General features: G+C 37.6%; 1 protein-coding gene across 1 annotated transcript in view; it reads left to right on the top strand.

The window, feature by feature from the left end:
* Positions 1 to 15,515, top strand: part of Atad1 (ATPase family AAA domain containing 1) — a 37,670-nt gene extending 22,155 nt beyond the window's left edge. The window contains exons 7-10 of the mRNA XM_032891810.1: positions 3,027 to 3,116; positions 6,562 to 6,612; positions 12,710 to 12,843; positions 15,090 to 15,515. Coding sequence (XP_032747701.1) covers positions 3,027 to 3,116; positions 6,562 to 6,612; positions 12,710 to 12,843; positions 15,090 to 15,210 — 396 coding nt within the window. The 3' untranslated portion in view covers positions 15,211 to 15,515. The remainder of the gene's footprint in view (positions 1 to 3,026; positions 3,117 to 6,561; positions 6,613 to 12,709; positions 12,844 to 15,089) is intronic.
* Positions 15,516 to 18,868: the final 3,353 nt, after the last annotated feature.

Here is an 18,868-nt window from a genome sequence, read left to right as displayed (position 1 = left end):
GATGAATTATATCTTTTTGCAGTTCAGCATTCAGTTCCTCACAGCAGACTATTCAGAGGCAGTGGAGATGACTCTAGGGCCATTCACGGTGAGCTCCTCAGCACTCGGGAGCTCTTTCTGGTGTGGGATTTTGGTTTGCATAACCACATTTTTTTTTTTTTTTTTAATAAGTAACAGTTGCTATTTTCATTAGTATGTGTTTTGTTTTGAAGAGGGAAATGACAATATTGTTCTTTTTCTTTTTTTTATATGTTGAAAATTTATATTTATAATCTTGAGTCAGAGTTTTAAGTGTATTTTACTTTTTCATAAAACAGTTTTTCCGATTATGTTTTCAAAGACTGTTGATAATACTTGGATGTTAGGTAGCTTTCTGGCAAATGTATGGTGATAAAAGAAACAAAATTAGTAAGCGGTTGATGAAGCTTGTCATGACAGTTGGGCCTTAGCAACTAATGATAAAGTCTTCCATTTTGGAGAAGTGAGAGAAAGAATAATGGTGTTTTCAATATTTCCGTCAATAAAGATTTGAGGCATAATTTTATGTTTGCTTATTTTTTAAAGGTTTATGCGTTTTATGTATATGAGTGCTCTAGTCACACATATTCCATCATGATAGAAGAGGGCATCAGATCCCATTATAGACAGATGGTTGTGAGCCACTTCTGGGTGCTGGGAATTGAACTCACAACCTTTGAAGAGAAGGGCCCTTTACCGCTGAACCACTCCAGCCACTACATTTGCTTGTTTTATATAAGAAATAATAAAAGTATTTTCTTAGTTTAGGAAAATGTTCTAAAATTACCAACCATCCTTTAGGCTTTGTTGCTTGAATGTTAAATATTAATGTTTCTGAGTCTGAGCTTTAGCTTACTAACTCAGGAGTTACTTAATGCTGTGTAGGCTGTCTCAAGGTCATACTTCAGAGGAACAGTGGGGGAGAGGAGGGCGGGGAGGGAGGGCGGATACTGTGGTCAGGATGTAATCCATGAGAAAAGAATAAAAATGTAAAAGCACATTCTTTGATATTTTAAACAAACTATAAATAGTTTGTTTTTATTGTGCATGCCTTATTATTCACATTTACTGGGTCATTTTAGCTAGATTAATTTCAGTTCCTTGATTTTTCACCTTCCATACTGTAATCTTTGCTTTATTTTAGGTTCCTTGTTTATTTAGAGTTTATCTTAAAAATGTAGCTAACTTAGATCACTTTGCTTTTCTTTTTCTTTTTTTTATTAAAGATTTATTTATGTGTGAGTGCTCTAGCTGCATGTCCACCTGCAGCCAGGAGAGGGCGTCAGATCCCATTACAGATGGTTGGAGCCACCATGTGATTCTTGGGATTTGAACTCAGGACCTCTGGAAGAGCAGTCAGTTTTCCTAACTGCTGAGCCATCTCTCCAGCCCCTTAGCACACTTTTTAAGGTTTTGCTTTTATGTCTACTTTTTAGAATATTGCTTAAGATACATGTGGTGCCTTTTGTGGATTTTGCATTTTTTAGCACACTTTGTTCAATATTAGTTCACATCCTCCTAACAGTGTATCAGTATCCTTATACTTTTCTTTTTAAATGAGGAAGGGCCTCACTCTCTAGGCTTGCTTGTGCTGGACTTGAACTCAGTGATCTGCTTGTCTTTGTCTCCCGCGTGCTGCGATTAAAGGTGCATACTAATGTGAACTTGTACTTTTTCTTTTCTTTTTTTTTTTTTTTTTTTTTTTTTTTCGGGACTGGGGACCGAACCCAGGACCTTGCGCTTCCTAGGTAAGCGCTCTACCACTGAGCCAAATCCCCAACCCCACGTGTACTTTTTCTTTATTCTATTATTAGCTTGTTAAGTCACTTTTACCCATCTTTTGCATTTGGTAGACATCTTAAGTTTATTACTTTTAATCAAACACATTGTAGGAAATTAAAAAAAAAAGAATCAGGGGGTTAGGGTTTTGTTTTAGGACCACTTGATCCATATATATATATAGACTTGCATAATGTTGTGGAACTTCAATATGTATTTGTATTTATATTTCCCCCCTCTAGGTGGCAGACTTGGTTAATTAACAATTTTGCTCGGTGATTTTGAATATCATTACGTATAAAGAGTAAAACTAGAATATAAAGTTCAGTAGATATTTTAACTTGCTCTAGGGTTATTTGAGAAATCTAAAACTGTTGGGCAGAAATAATATTAGTGATGCTAGGTAAGTATATTCCGACATAACAATAACAAATACGTTTGTATATAGCAGGTATATGCTGTCATTAGGTTATTTATATTTTAAGAAGTTTTCACCAAGTGTGGCGGCACATGCCTTTTATCTAAGCACTGGGGAGTAGAGTTTGAGGACAGAATTCCAGGACAACCAGAACTGCATAATGGTACCCTGTTTGACAACAAACCAAAACCTTTCTTTGTTTTCAATATCTTTGTTTTTATTTTTGCTGATTTTTTTTAATTTTTAAATATTTTATTTACTTATTTTATGTGAGTACACTGTAGCTGTCTTCAGACGCACCAGAAGAGGGCATCAGATCCCATTACAGATGGTTCTGAACTCAGGACCTCTGGAAGAGCAGTCAGTGCTCTTAACCCCTGAGCCGTATCTCCAGTCCTTGTTGATTTTTTTCTTTTAAGTCATTTTTTTCTTTTCTAATTAATTTTTTTAAAATGTGCATTGGTGTTTTGCCTGACATGTTCAAAGACATACATGCAGGCTATCAGATGCCTCACACTTACAGGGAAATGATTTTTTTTTTTTTCATAACATTTTGAAAGGACTTAAAGGGTGCCTTTCACTCATACTCCCAAAATGTATTCATTTAATAACCAACCATATTTTATAAAATACAAATCACTTTAATTTTATGATTAAATTCAATTTTTACTATAAACATTTCAGTAATACTAGTTACCATGAAGTTTCTCTTAAATGATTAACTTAAAAGCCAGTTTTAAGTACTAATGATAATGATTTCAGAAAATACTGGTGGAGCTGATTAATGCCTCGTTTGTCTTTATATGTTTAGGTCATAGTGATGGGAGCTACCAATCGTCCTCAAGACCTTGACTCTGCTATAATGAGAAGAATGCCCACAAGATTTCATATTAACCAGCCTGTAGGTAGCCTTAATTGCACTTTGAAGAGGGAAATAATTGCCTTCTGACTGGGTTTTTATCCATGACTTATAAAAAGGATTGTTTTGTCTTTCGGGTCTCTGAAAACAAAAGGTGTGAGAGCCTCCTGTAGGACTCTGGGCCTCCTGTTCCTCTCTTCTCTTCCCACCTTCCCCTCTGTCCCCTCCCCGGCCCCTCCCCCTTCTCTCCATGTGCTCAGTGCCGGCCTCTCCTCCTCTCCTCCTCCTTTCTATTTCTCTACTGCTCTCTTTCTTTCTCTGCCCTTCTACCCTCTTAACTCCCCTCCCCATGCCCTGAATAAACTCTAGTCTATACTAAAAAAAAAAAGAAACTCCTGTAAGCTGTGTCCTCTCTGATGCTTTTTCTTTTTTTCTTATTTTTATCCTAAGATCAGTGCATTTGCTCTTTCCCCAAGAATATAATTACCTCAAACTTGCCTACATGCTTTAGTAGTTTACCTTAGGAAGATACAGGAGAAAATCTGAATTTAAGTTTTGGATTAAGAGAGAATTAACTTTGGGAACTAGAGGTTAAAGGATCACTGTTTTCTGAATACCTAGCCTGGAACAACTGAGATTTATTATTAACAAGTTAGTGGCTCCAGAACCAATGTATTACGCTGTGGCTAATCCAGAACCAATGTATCACGCTGAGGCTAATGCTCTTCTGCCTCTTCTACTTCCATTTGGATTTTGAGATAGTCCAGTTCTGGAGCCTGGAACTCTGTGTGTTGAAACCCACACAGAGCAAGCGCAGGCTGGATTCAAACTCACAGCACCGCTTTCCAAAGGGCTGGTTTACAGGAGTCTGTCTTCATTGTTACTTTTTTCTAGCATTCCTTTTGTTAAGTACCCTCAAATAGGTCATTATTACTTCTTAACATCCTATATTTTCTATAGAAAAAAACAATTTATACATTTATGAATTTAGTCAGCTTTTATATTGAAAACACTAGGTTTCATGACAGGTGATGGGTTCTGTGAGCGGTATGTTATATAGGTACTTAGGAGAATTTAGATAGTTCATCCTTTCAGATTTTATAGTGAAAATATTATAACTCCATTTATAATCTTAGAATTTTTACCCAGACTCCATTATAACCGCTGGCTAGAAGTCATTTGTCCCACTTACATTCTGTCAGTTATCAGATTCAGTTAATGCAGTGAAAATGGGGTCCTAAAAGGTTGTGGGCTTGTACAGTCACTCTGACAGGCCATGTGCGAGAGCCAGCACCTCTGGTCCTTCTGGGGATGGATATATATATATATATATATATATATATATATATATACACACACACACACACACACATACATACATACACATATATATACATACATACATATATATACATACATATATATATACACATACATACATACATACATACATATATATATATATATATATATATATATATATATTCATTCATTCCATTGGAAAGGGGCCGGGTAAATCACTAAGGTCTTTTTGAACAACAGAGAATGAAGTAGATGAATGAGACCAGCAAGCCTTCCAGTCCTAATGAGCAAAGATATGAGAGTGTGGAAGCAGGTTAGTGGGTGGATTTGGAGTTGACTTAGAGCACTAAAGAAAGCAGATGTCTATTAGTCTGGGAAGGTAGCCTGCTGTTGCATTTACACAGACTCTGTGTACTTCACAAACCTTCTCCAGTTTCCAGGAAAGATAGTAGACTAATTTAAAGAATATTTGTTTACTTACCTACGTGGCTCCGAATACCAACACTTTATCAGAAAGTCAGTTGTAGGACTGGCAGAATAGCTTAAGGGGTAAAGGGCTTGCAGCCAAGCCTAACGACCTGGTTTCCACATGGTGGAAAGAGAAAACAGATTACAGAAAGTAATCTGACCTCCACTTGTACTTCTCCACAACAGGAATATTTTTAAAAAAAAATACTTAAAATAGATTGAAATGTATTTAAAAAAATTGAAATGTACTTCTAAAGACAGTTAAGGGTTTTGATGTACCTGTTGTATAAAAATAGGGTTGCTCATTAAAACAGTCAGTGTGATATAGTGTGCATTATCAAAGTGAATTATAGCAGATTTCATCAAACTTGTTAGATTTGTATACTGTTAACAAGCAAGCTAGAATTTGTGTGTTAGCTGCAGTGTGAAATTTTAAGCTTACCTTAAAATTCCTCTCCAAGCAAAATACTTACTAACTGAAAATAGTTGTTGGTGATCATGTAACACATCAAACTAAGTTTTTTGTTAGAAACACAAGGTATGCAAACAACAGAGCTTCATCTCATTTACCATTGATTCTATAGTGAGTTCAAAATCTTAATGTTAATAAGAATGAATTTACCCATGATGAATTTAAAATCCATCTGTTTTTATGTAAGATGTTCCTTATTTCATTTATTACTACTACTATTACTACTACTATTTTTTTGTTGTTTTAGATAGGTTCTCATGGAGCCCAGGCTGACTTGACTTCACAGTGTAGTTGAGGATGACTTGAAGTTCAAACACTCCCTCCTCAACCTTCCAAGTGCTGGGATTAGAGGCATTCTCCAGCACAACCAGCTTTTATGTAATTCTGTAGGATTAGTTAAGTGTAGTTTCTGTCCTCTGATGTAAAAGTATCATGTATCACTGAAGGGAAATCATTAACATTTATATAAAAATTAACTAATGAGCACAGAAATTTCACTGAAGTGTATTAATCATGTCCTCGAAATATTAGTCAAAGTAGCCCATTTATGAAATGCCATAATGAAAACAGTTATTTTAGAGTGCTAAATTTTAAAATAAAATAAAAGATACAATTAAAAATTGACTTTAAAAAGGAATTTTGTGGGGTTGGGGATTTCGCTCAGTGGTAGAGCGCTTGCGCGCAAGGCCCTGGGTTCGGTCCCCAGCTCCGAAAAATAAAGAAAAAAGACAAAAAAAAAAAAACAAAAAAAAAAAAACAGAGTTTTGCGATGGTGAGCTTTCATAAATTTAATAAAAGAAGGAAAAAAGAGAACTGTATGACTGTATAGGAAAATAGCTGGCATGGTAGTGCGTGCCTCTCATCTGAGCACCTGTAGGATAGAGGCAGGAAAATTGCTACAAGCTTGAGTCCAGCCTGGTCTACATAGTACGTTCCAACACAGTCAGGCACACCGTGTGTCAACAAAAAGAAACTATGGGAAGACATTGTTATTTTAATACATTTCTTTTTCCTCAATAAATGCTAAGGGTGTATTAATTTTAAGGGTGTATTATTTTCCAGGCATGAATAAGAAATGATCGAACTAACTACAGATATAGTGTCACATGATCCCTTGTTTTAACTTCTACCAGCCTGTCATTTCATATCAGTTATCCAGCAGTTTACAAAGGGAAAACAAGAGAAAAATTACTTGACCAGTATTTCTTTTAAATGAATGCTAATTAGAATATTTTCTGGTTTTAGGCTCTAAAGCAAAGAGAAGCAATTTTAAAACTCATCTTGAAAAATGAAAATGTAAGTAGAAAATGATTTATTCTCATCCTAAAATATGATGCTTTTGTTTATAAAGTCATTTTAGAAAGAAATGAAGAAGGAAGCTGAGAATAATGTAGTTTTAAACGTCACTTAAATTATTGTAAAACTCTCCACTGTTAAAATAAGTACTACGTATTTGATGTAGTTTTTAAAGAGTAATGTGTCTGCAGATTAAAATACTGTGACATTTTTCACACCATTTTATGCTTATGTAAGAGTATTTTTTAAAGAGGTTTTCTTTTTTGTGTCTTGTTTCTACACTTTTGCAACTGACCTGAGGTTTTAGAAGTGATGACAGGAGCAGTGGTGTGCACACTTAGAGTCTTGGTCTTCAGGAGCCTGACACAGGAGGGCAGTGCATCCAAGGCCAGCCTGGGCTACACAGGGAGACGTAAATAAAGTGGACTGCCAGATATTTCTGAGAGTTTGCTTTTCTTCCTTATAAACTATATATTTTGCCCATTTTTTTTTAATGCCGTATTTTTCATAAAGATTTGTAGGGCTGCTGTGTTAGATTTGCCCTTTTTCTATATGAGTTGTAAACTTTTCCCTGTTTCTTAAGTTTTTTCTTGTTTTTAAAGAATTATTAATTTTATGTACCATTGTAACTGTAACTGTCTTCAGACACACCAAAAGAAGGCATCAGATTTCATTACAGATGGTCGTGAGCCACCATGTAAGTTGCTGGGAATTGAACTCATGACCTCTGAAGAACTCCAGTGCTCGTAACTCCTGAGCCTTCTCTCCAGCCCTGTTTCTTAAGTCTTGTTGGGGATTTCTTCTTCTGATAATGTCTTCTGAGTTTTAAATATAAATTTTTGTACGCTCAAGTTTTTAAAGTAATTCCCTGTGTTTTTTAAGCTCTTGTTTCTTGTTTCCCTTAAAACTCTGTATGCTAATGTCTTTGAATAATGGAGTTCTGTCCATGCTAAATTTGTTGTCTGGTCACTGAGCTCCGAGGGTTCCTCTGAACCAGCATCATCCCCTCTGTCCCACTTTCCCCTGACTTCCACACTCCTCATGCTTGCTTGGTGTAAATCTTTTAGTGGTCGTTTTGAAAAGAGAAGATTCTTTTTACTTTAACATTTTAGCCACATTCATATCTTACCTAAACATTTGTAATGATTCATTAACATTACTTATTTTTTTAAGTTTGTATACAGATTTCTAATTATCTTCCACATTAAATTTCTTTTCTTATTTTTTGGGATTTTATTCATGTGTGCAGTGAAATATGACTGTTTAGGGCCCCACTTTCCTTCCCCTAAACACATCCTCCTCCCAGATTTGTATCATTTTAGAAAACATGGCCCACTGAGTCCAGTTAGATCTTCTGTGTGGCGTCTTCCTGCAGCAGCCCTCACTGTTTACTGTTCTGTGACGTCCCACTTGCTGACTGAGCACTCAGCAGTCACTGGACAGCGTCCCTGTCCTGTGTGATAGTGTGACGTCTAAATCTATTAACCTGTAGTTCATAGCTTCTTCCTTCACTTATTTGCCCATGTCTCCTGTTCTCCCCATTTTCTCTTTTTCAAATTGCTTGTTTTCCAGAATGCAAGTTTTCACTGATGATTGGAGTGGCTGTCCTTGCACTTTGGTAGTTGGCTTAGGAGACTGGGTGGGATTTGGTTAAGGGTGGTGGAGAGGTCACGATGGAAAGGACCTTCTTAGGTGTCCCGTGTTCTTCCATGAGAAAGGTACACTAATCAGGGTGGCCTTTGTCTTAGGTTTTCAGATCTTCGATGTGTTTGAAATTTATGTGGCCCTTAAAACTGTAATGTGGCCCTCATGTGGCTCTGACTCAGCTGACTCAAGGCCAGCTCCTGAGTTGTTTTCTCGTTGGAGTTTGTTGTCATGTCCTTGTCTGGATCAGCTGAGGAAGTCTTTTGGGTTTCTGTGCTAGTACTCACTGTCTTCACTTGGAGACAGCTGCAGTGTCTTGTACTGTCACACCTAGTCGTTCCTCCCACCCCGATGGGATTTTAGAATCAGTTTGTCTTATTACTAAAAAACAAAAACATTAGTATTTTTTTTTTGATGGATCATTATTTCTGATAGTGAATCTCTTTCTGGTTTTACATTTTTCTGCCCGATAACTTTCTTGTTTTCCTTAGGAGCAGTGCTTTAATTAGTTTCTTTTAAAAATTATATATATGATTGGCATATTATTTTTATTTATGTGGGTTTGCCTGCATGTAGTTAAGTGTACCATGTATATGCAATGCCGTGGAGGACAGAGAGGTAGCTTGATCCCCAGAACTGGAGTTAGAGACACTTGGAGAGCCATGATGTCAGTGCTGGAAGTGGAATCCTGGACCTATGGAAGAGCGTTAAGAGTGGTGCTTAACCACTGAGCCATCTCTCCAGTGCCCTAATTTGTTTCTTCTTAGGCTATTTTCTGCCGCTGTAATAGAATATAATAGATTGATTTAGTTCACAATTCTGGATGTTATAAAGTTCAAGTGCATGATGACAATATCCAGTTACATTCTGATACTTTATCAAAAGCACAAGGGCAAGCTAGCAAAATGAAAGCAAAAATAAAAAATAAAGAAAAATCTCAAACTTGGAAAATTGGTTTGGTCATGAATCAAACACCTTTTGTCAGACCCCACCTCCAAACATCACTTGAACGTGTCACTTATCAATTTTATAGCAATTACTTATACTATGTATAAAAGTTGAAAAGCTGATCAGTTTGTAAGGATTAGATGTCTTAGTTTAAAAACTGGCAAATGGGGCTGGAGAGAAGGCTCAGAGGTTGAGAGCACTGACTGCTCTTCCAGAGGTCCTGAGTTCAAATCCCAGCAACCACATAGTAGCTCACAACCATCAATAGGGGGATCTGGTGCCCTCTTCTGGTGTGTCTGAAGAAAGCTAGTGTACTCATATACAATAAAAACTTAAAAAAACAAAACAAAACTGACAAATGGCTTTTTGCCTATTAATTGAATAATTTATAACTATTTTGAGGAAGACATTTTATAGTGCTATCTAAATTAAACATTGTTCATTGGTAAACCTTTAACAAGGAGAGATATCATTCAAGAAAAAAAAATAAGCAAGTCTTTTGAATTAGTGTGCATATTCTATTCCCAGAAATAATTAGAAGATAGTTGAGGTTATTTAATTTAAAATAATTTAAGTTGGGTGGTACACCCAACTAAGTTTTACTATTTGTGAAGCTGAGGCAGGAGAACTGAAAGTTGAAGGCCAACCTGGGTTATAATAGCAAGAGTCTGCCTCAACAAACCACCAAATGAACAGGAATTTAAGGATCTGATACATTGCACAAGGTGATGGCTTATAACTTTTTCTCCTTTCAAAACAGAGTTTCTCTGTGTAACCTTGGCTGTTTTAGGATTCACTCAATAGAGCAGGTTGGCCTCAAACTCAGAAATCCCGTCTTCTCGAGACCTCCTGAGTGCTAGGATTAAAGGCTTGTATTGCCACCAGGCCAACATGTTTGTAGCGACAGGGTCTCACTGTAGAGCTTTGGCTGGCTGGAACTCACCTATCTAGGCATATGCCACCTTGCGTGGCAACTTAATAATGTTTTGAACAACATATGTAGGCTAGTGTATATGTTGTACATATAAATGGTGAGTATACATAGTGAAATTTAAGTCACATTGAAACTTAGAAGTAACTTACGTGTAATTTAAACTCATTTTAGTAGTCTTTATTTTTCAAACACAGTAAGGTCTGTGGAAGTTTTTAGAATTATATTTGCTATGGTTATAGAGACATTAGCATTCTATAATATATTTATAAAAGCGTAAGGATTAGTCTTTAATCAGTTTATAATGCAAAATATGAATGTTCCCTGGTTAATTGCTGACATGCAAATGACTTGTTTCACTGTTTTTTATATGCCCAAGGCATAATGATGCTTCAGTAAAATCTGAGTTTTAATTTTGTTTTTAAAAGCCTCACATTAGGGGCTGGGGATTTAGCTCAGTGGTAGAGCGCTTACCTAGGAAGCGCAAGGCCCTGGTTGGTCCCCAGCTCAAAAAAAAGAAAAAAAAAAAAAAAAAAAAAAAGCCTCACATTAGGGCTGGAGAGATGGCTCAGAGGTTAAGAGCACTGACTGCTCTTCCAGAGGTCCTGAGTTCAATTCCCAGCAACCACATGGTGTCTTACAACCATCTGTAATGAGATCTGATGCCTTCTTCTGGTGTGTATGAAGACAGTGACAGTGTACTTATATAATAAACAAACAAACAAACAAACAATCAATCAATCTTTTTTAAAAAAAAAAACCTTAGATCTCAAATAACCTGATGATGCCTTTTAGGGCACTGGAAAAATAAGAAAGAAAAAAAAATTCCCAAAGCAGCAGACCAAGTGAAATGACTAAAATCAGGACAGAGATTAATGAAATAGAAACAAACAAAAAATTAAATAATACAAAGAATCAGCGAAACAAACAGTTCGTTCTTGGAGAAGATTGACAAACCTTTCTTTAGTCCAGTTAATAGAAAGAGAAGTCCTGAATGAATAAAGTCAGAGATGAGAAGGGAGACACTGCAGCTCTGAGGAGATTCAGGAGATCATGAAGGCATAGATTTAAAACTATACCAAAGTAGAAAATGTAATAGAAGTAGGTGACTTTTTACATGACTTACTAAATGTAAACCAAGACAGGTAAATAATTTAAATAGCTCTATAACAAGCCATGGATGTGAAATAGTAATTAAAAATCTCCCAAAAGGAGCTGGAGAGACAGTTCAGTGACTTAGAGTACAGAAGATCCAACATCCACATGACAGCACACATCCATCCTAATTCTAGTTCCAAGAGATCTGATGCCCTCTTCAACCTCCATGGTCATGAGGGACACATACACACTGAACATAAATCCACACCGGCAAAACATTTATACATGTGAAATTAAATAAATATAAAAAAGTTTAAATCTCCCAATTAAAAAAACCCAGGGCCAGGTAGATCCAGCATAGAATTCTTTTAGACCTTCAAAGAACAGCTTAAGCCAATATTTGTCAAATTATTCTTTAAGAATTTCATAATTTCTCCTTTTAAAATTTGGTTGTTTGAAAAGGGTAGGTACTTTGTGTAGTCTCAGCAGCCGCTGGCCTGGTACTTAATAGGTAGCCCAGGCTAGTCTTCATTCCCCTGTTCTTGTTGCTTTGCCTCCTGAGAGCTGGGGTGATAGAATATCAGGCATGTACCGCTGTACCCAACTTATTTTATCTTTTTTCCTTGTATAGAATTACTGTTCTTAAAACAAAATATTCCATAATTAGAAATTGAGTAAAAAGGTGGTATCCATCCCATTGGCGTGAAGGAGATGACTGTGGCAAATGAGTGCATGGGAGAAACATGGCTGCTTCTGTGACCTGTCTACTCTTGCCCAGCCGTCAGACTGTTAATAGAATATAAGAATTGTCTTGCTTACTTGCAGGATTAAGTCAAAATTATATGCATAAGCCACTTAGCACTGGACCTCAGGTTGTGGATAATAAATAGGAATACACTGATTTCCTGGTTTATTTTCTTCTTGTCTGTACATTAGTATGTTTTACATTTCCCCAAGCCCCGTAAGCTTAGATAGAAGGACAAAGCCAAGTGCTAAACTGAATTAGTATCGAGGTTGCTTCACGCTCGAAAGGGATTTGAAGTGTAAAGACACACTCAGTATAGACACTTGCACATGTTTCAGTTGTAATGACAAATAATGAAAATAATATTGTTTGTTATTCTTTTTGAAAATTGCAATTTTATGGAACTATTAGCTTTCTTTTTTTTTTTAAAGATTTATTTATTATACATAATTTCACTGTACCTGTGTTCAGACACACCAGAAGAGGGCATCAGATCTCACTACAGGTGGCTGTGAGCCACCATGTGGTTGCTGAGATTTGAACTCAGGACCTTTGGAAGAACAGTCAGTGCTCTTAACTGCTGAGCCATCTCTCCAGCCCGAACTATTAGCTTTCTGTTTCTCTTTACTTCGCTGTTAGGGCATTCTGAACATTAATTCTCAGATGGATATTTGTAAGTATTTTGCTTAATTTTATATATTTATTATAAACATGCTTTATGTTTACTTAAGGTGGATAGACATGTAGATCTTCTAGAAGTTGCCCAGGAAACTGATGGGTTTTCAGGAAGTGACCTAAAAGAAATGTGTCGAGATGCTGCCCTCCTCTGCGTCAGGGAATATGTCAATTCTACATCAGAAGAAAGGTGAGTTGCTCTGTGTAGACTGGTGTTTGTCAGACGTTTTGGATGAGGTGATTGTTGTTGTTTTGCTTTATACTAGATTACTTATAGAAAAAGATAATTGCATTAGCAGCTTGTGCCTTTTTTATTTATTGGCATTTTTCTCTATGTGTTTGTGTATGTATGTGGATAGCTGTTCATCTGTATGCACGCAGGGTGATAGTAGATGTCTTACAGTTTTTCACCACCTTAGCTTTTGAGATGATGGGGGTTTTACTGGCCCAGAGGTCTCTAGATTGGCTCAAGCTCTAGGGACCCTTCTGTCAGAGCCTCCCACTCCTGGGATCACAGGCACACGCCACCTTCTCTTTTTAAATGTGAGCTCCTACTCAAGTCCTCATGCTGGCCCAGCCAGTGTCTAACCTCTTAAGCTTCTCCCCACCCTTATTGCCATTGCCCTAAAGAAGTCTGTAAGTAGAAAATTGCTAAGGAGGTGTTCTAGAACTAAGGGGCAGAATGCCGAGCTTCATTTGATAAACATGGAGTGACTCATAGAAACCCAGGCTTGCCCTCTTTGTTAGGGAAACAGGGTTCTCTAGAATCTGTAGATTGTTTCTGAGCCTTCAGATTCACTTCTGTGTAGAAATGGGACCTTCACACATAATAAGAAAGGCGTGTGGGGCAGTGTGTGCAGGGCTTCCACTGAGCAGCAGTGCAGGTATTAACATGCCTTCTCTGTGTCAGTAAGCTTCACTCGAAACCACTTTGGAAGTGTGGTGAGTTTGAGAAATCAACTTTGTCATCCTTATTTCAGCAAAACTTACTTAACCCTGAATTAACTCCTTTGAGAAAGATTTTGAAAATCCCTTTCTCCTGAAGCTGTTCTGCACCATGTATCTTTTCAGAGTGTCAGCTCTCTGATAAAGGATTTTCTAGTAAACCAGTATACCCTTGAGGTCATGGGAAAGGAGTTTGCTGACTCCTCTTACTCTGAAGTTTCATACCATGTGGCCCTGGCTTGCCAGCCTGTGATGTCCACGCATCTAATTCCAGTGTGGTGCCATAGAAAGCTTCTCTTAAAACTCACTTGCTTTTGCATGAAGCTCCTTCCGACAGTAGAACCATACTGCTCCCTCCTGCCGCAGGTGAGAGATGTGTTCTGTGTGTGCACTGCCCATGTATAAGTCCAGCTAGTTAGCAAGTTGGCATTATTTTAATATCATCAGAAACCTACCTTCTAAAGGTCTTCTAGCAGAAAAAAATAAAAGAAGAAATTAACAAATGACATATAAACTTTGCTTAATTAATTACATTAATAATGAAAGGCAAAACGATTGAAAGGCCTGAACATCTCAGTGGGAAAGTCTGGCTATCAGACTTGAATCACCCTGTTTTCCCTGAAATACTTTCCCCCACGTGTCTGTAAACTACCAAGTAGAAGAATATACCAGGGGTTTGTTGTTGTTTTATCTTTTTTTGTTTTTTTGGCAAAGTGAAGAGGACTTGAATTAGTTGTTTTTAAAATGAAGAGTGTTAAGTTTTACTTCTGTCTTGTAAAAGGCTATTACATGCACATGAATGTCTGTACCTAGAAGTGCTGGATTTTGGCTCTCTATTCACAAGAATAGCGTTAGAACTGTGCTTCTGTTGAACAGCTGCCGTGGTTTAATGAGAATGCGCTGCTCTTTCATGCTTGTGGGAAGTGACTGACAGCCATGTTGCTCTTACTGCCTTACTCCTCAGTGCTTTCCAAAAGTGCCTTGTAAGGGGCGGGCTCAGGGTACCGGCTGCACCCGCATGGCCGTTCACCACTGTCTGTAGCACTAGGTCCCGGGAACCTGATGCCCTCTTCTCTTCAGGCTGCAGGCACACACACAGTGCACATATGTACATGCAGACATACACCCATATATGTAAAGTAAATAAAAATACATCTTAAAACAGTGTTTTGTGAATTTCATATACTCATATATTGATAACTTCTAGAAGAATGGGTCCAATGTGTTGTCATTTTCTTTGGGGTCTTGAAGGGGTAAGAAACTATTGTTATATTCTTGTGTAATTAAAAACAATTTTTTTTTTCTTTTTTTCGGAGCTGGGGACCGAACCCAGGGCCTTGCACTTGCTAGGCAAGCGCTCTACCACTGAGCTAAATCCCCAACCCCCAAATTTTTTTTTTAACACATGCATCTTTTTAATGTTGTTAAAAAGTTTTAGGTATGTATATTCTAAAGAGATTAGGCAATTTTACGGTTTTGTTTGCATTTTAGTCATGACGAAGATGAAATCCGGCCTGTGCAGCAGCAGGACTTGCATCGGGCAATTGAGAAGATGAAGAAATCAAAGGATGCAGCGTTTCAGAGCGTTCTGACTCACGTTTGTTTAGATTAGGAGTAAAGATCGTTTGTGTGCTTCAGTGATCTCGTGGGACGGGCTCTCATCTGTACAGCAGTGAGGGAGATCCAGACTTGTGGTTTTCTACTCAGATCTCTGGTCTGTTATATAAATGGTGTTCCTGCTTGTCAGAAATCATGAGGAGGAAGCTGAGTGCGGCCTGAGTGTGGGTGCTTGTTTGACCTTTTTAGCCATATGCTGTTATAGCCTTATAGAGTCTAAGCTGGTCTTATGTAGTCAGTGATTTGTTGAGTCATTAGTAAGGAATGGGGTGTGGTTAGGTGCTGGTTTCTAGACATGTGAGTATGAATGTGAGAGAGAGAGAGAGAGAGAGAGAGAGTGTGTGTGTGTGTGTGTGTGTGTGTGTGTGTATGAGTGTTTATCAAATGTATATATACACTTTTTTTTATATTCTGTAGATAGGTTTGAATTCAGAAGCTTTTTTTTTTTTTTTTAAAAACCCCAACTACTGAACCCAAAAGTACCAGATAGTTTGTAGCAAAACTGGGATGTAAGGCAGATTTGACAGGCACAGCGAGACTCAGCCATTCCTAGTCGTCACTTGTTTGGGCCGTTTTTGAGTTGAACAATTTCCTGTGCAGTTGGTGGGATCAACCACACCTGAACATGTATGTGTCTCAGTGATAATGGCTGTCAGGAGAATCATAACAAACACGATTTGCTCTGCGATCAGTGACTCCACCTCATTCTGCTGTGACACCGAGTAGACATTTTGAAGTTTTACACTGAATTATATTAAGGATTGAAAACCTTTCAAAAGAATGGGTTTGCGAAACCTCAGTACTCTTTTAGTACGTGTACATAACTTTCAGTGTAACAGTTCTGTAACTGTATTCCTTAAATGTTGTTTGAAAGTTAAATGTTCTTTAATTATGTTCAAATTTAATTTGGTTATCCAAACAAAATGATAGTTTATATAAATAGTTGTTACTAAATGTGCTAAAAAATACTCACTTTGTAACTTAAATTTAAAATTTTTCTCAATAGTATAAAATGGGTACAAATAATTCACATCAAAATTCTTGTGTTGTATCTGTAGTCACTCGATGCTATGTGAACCACATACAAAACTCTTCTTTTTTTCAAACCTCCACTAGCCACAATTCTGTTCCAGGCATGTGACATGTGACAAAGCAAGATGATAATGCCACAGCACAATCTTGAGGTGCCTCCGACTCATCAGAACGATTAAACTATGACAAGAATGCTTTCTGCTTTATTATTTGCTTTATTTCTTTGAAAACTAAATTCTTGTGTATTTATTGAGTTCATTTCTCTAGTAATGTGTCTCATAAGAACCTACTGGGCACTTTTTCCTCCATTTGTGTTTTGGGTTATAGATCGTAGGCGACTACTTAGGGTAACAGAAAGCAATCTGTGGGAGACTTGGAAGATGATGGGAAGGAAATGCATGCCAATCCAAGACGCCAAGGACTTACCCTGTTTTTATAATCTACAATAAAAGGCCCTTCCTTGTGATTCTTTTTTCCCACTTAGTTCTTGATTGTTTTCAGTTACTTTAAATTGTGGATTTTATTGTTGTTTATTAAATTTGTGTTTGGACAGTTTTTATATTGTAGTTGAGATTTCACACTTTTATAGCAGACATTTTAATATTGATTTATTCTGTTTAAATATGGGTTTTAGTAATTTAATTTTAATGTAATGGCATGTTCAGAAATGAGTGGCGTGTATTGTGTCTTTTTCTTTTTCATCTTTTATTAAATTCACATTATCCATTTATAGCATTGAATTTTTATGGTTCTAACCAGATGAAGAGACATATACTAGCCCCAACAACCGTGACTCCCATAGGCATATTGAGCCATCAAGTCGAGAAACTCTTCTCATACGGTTTAGGTAACCTTGAGTGTTTGTAATGTCCATTCTGCTTTAGGTAGACATTTCACAGATGCAGTTGGCTGTTTGGTTTTAAAGCATTTGCTTTGGGTTGTACATACTGAATACAGAACCAGGCTTTCCAGCCTAAGTCCCTCCCGACTTCCCACCAATGAGCTGTACGCCCCGAGACTGGCTGCTCTGTTTCTCTGCTGACCTATGATGCAGCTGTGGCAGCTGAGGAGTGGGACATCGTGGTAGCATGAGTGCCTTGCACTTACTGTGCTAGTGTTAGCTGTGAAGCCACTGAGGATATTCTCTGAGTCTCTAAGCCACTTCTGTCACCTCTAGGCCTACACTCTAGGGACTACGATGAAAAGGCCATGTGACGTTTCTCTGACTCTCACTGTTGGATGACTTCTCATAGGGTTGGTGTCTCTCCTGCTGCTCCCATGCCTTTTAAACTTGAGGATTTAAACTCAGCGTTTAAAACTGAGTCGGTTTTTACTTTGAGTCAACGTTCAGTACTTCTTTCCTACTGAATCCCTCTCCCCACCTGTGGTCAGACCCAGAACTCACTAAGAGCTGGGTTGAAATAATCTAAATATTTTGCCATGGACCATAATAAACTACTACTACTTAACATCTGTAATTTATGGGTTTGATTCCGAGATGACAGTGTCTTGAGGCTCAACTGCTTGTATAAAAATGAGAGGAGCATCTCATTGGCAGGCCTCAATTTTCTACTGTAATTGGGTTATTTGTGGACAGGTTATGGCTTTCTTCTGGATGAGATAAATTGGGTATTGTATGATTACATTTTTTAAGCCTCTCTTAAAGTCAGAGCGTTAAACATTCCAAAAAAGTGAGGATATAGTCTACATGAATAAAATTTTCTTGGTACCTCAAATAAAGCTGTAGAATCCTCTGTGTTTGGGGAAAATTCTGTCCAAAGGGACTGGAGAAAAGATGCAGTAGTTAGAGTCATACGCTGTTTGTTCTTGCAGAAGATGAGTTTGGTTCCTAGCACCCATGTTGGCCTGCTCACAGTGGCCCAGAAGTCCATTTTCCTGGGAATCTAATGCCTCTGGTCTCGTGAGCACTTGCATTCACATGTATACACCTACACACACACACACACACACACACACACACACACACACACAATTAAAAATAATAAAGGTAAGTCTTTTTTAAATGTTATTCAAGCCAACAATCTGTTGGAATCCTATTTAAGAGGACCTGACCCATGTGAAACAATTTCCTACCTGAACTGACTAAAGTAGCTGATGCATTATAAGAGTCACGTGCATATGAAATCAAATCTGGAAAGTCACTTCACAGTGTTAAATTGAAGACAGGCTGGCAGACCCGGTGCTTGTTACACTGTTTATAACAATGGCCAGTAAGGGTGTTAGTACTAAAATTCTGATGGGGTGTTTTTGTGATAGTCTTAATAGTGACAATTGTAAACGTGTGTGTGTGTGTGTGTGTGTGTGTGTGTGTGTGTGTGTGTGTGTGTGTGTGTGTGTGGAGACTGGAAAGATGGCTCGGCAGTTAAGAGTGTGCCTTCAGAGGATTCAAGGTTCATTCCCAGCACCCATTTTTCTCCCTCACTCCCACTTCAGAGAATCCAAGGCCCACTTCTGCCTCCTACAGAGCAGCCATGCTCACACGCTGCACATATGTAAATTAAAATAAATCTGCTCTGAGACTGTTTTTAGATAGTTTTTTGTGCTTTGGACTAAGATGAAGTGAATGTTAGTGCCATATGCAAAACACATAAAAAACATGG

The sequence above is a fragment of the Rattus rattus genome, chromosome 2 (genome assembly GCF_011064425.1).
Source record: "Rattus rattus isolate New Zealand chromosome 2, Rrattus_CSIRO_v1, whole genome shotgun sequence".
In the NCBI taxonomy this organism is placed as follows: Eukaryota; Metazoa; Chordata; class Mammalia; order Rodentia; family Muridae; genus Rattus; species Rattus rattus.
Note: the sequence above shows the minus strand (reverse complement) of the source record. Positions and strands in the feature narration are given on the sequence as shown.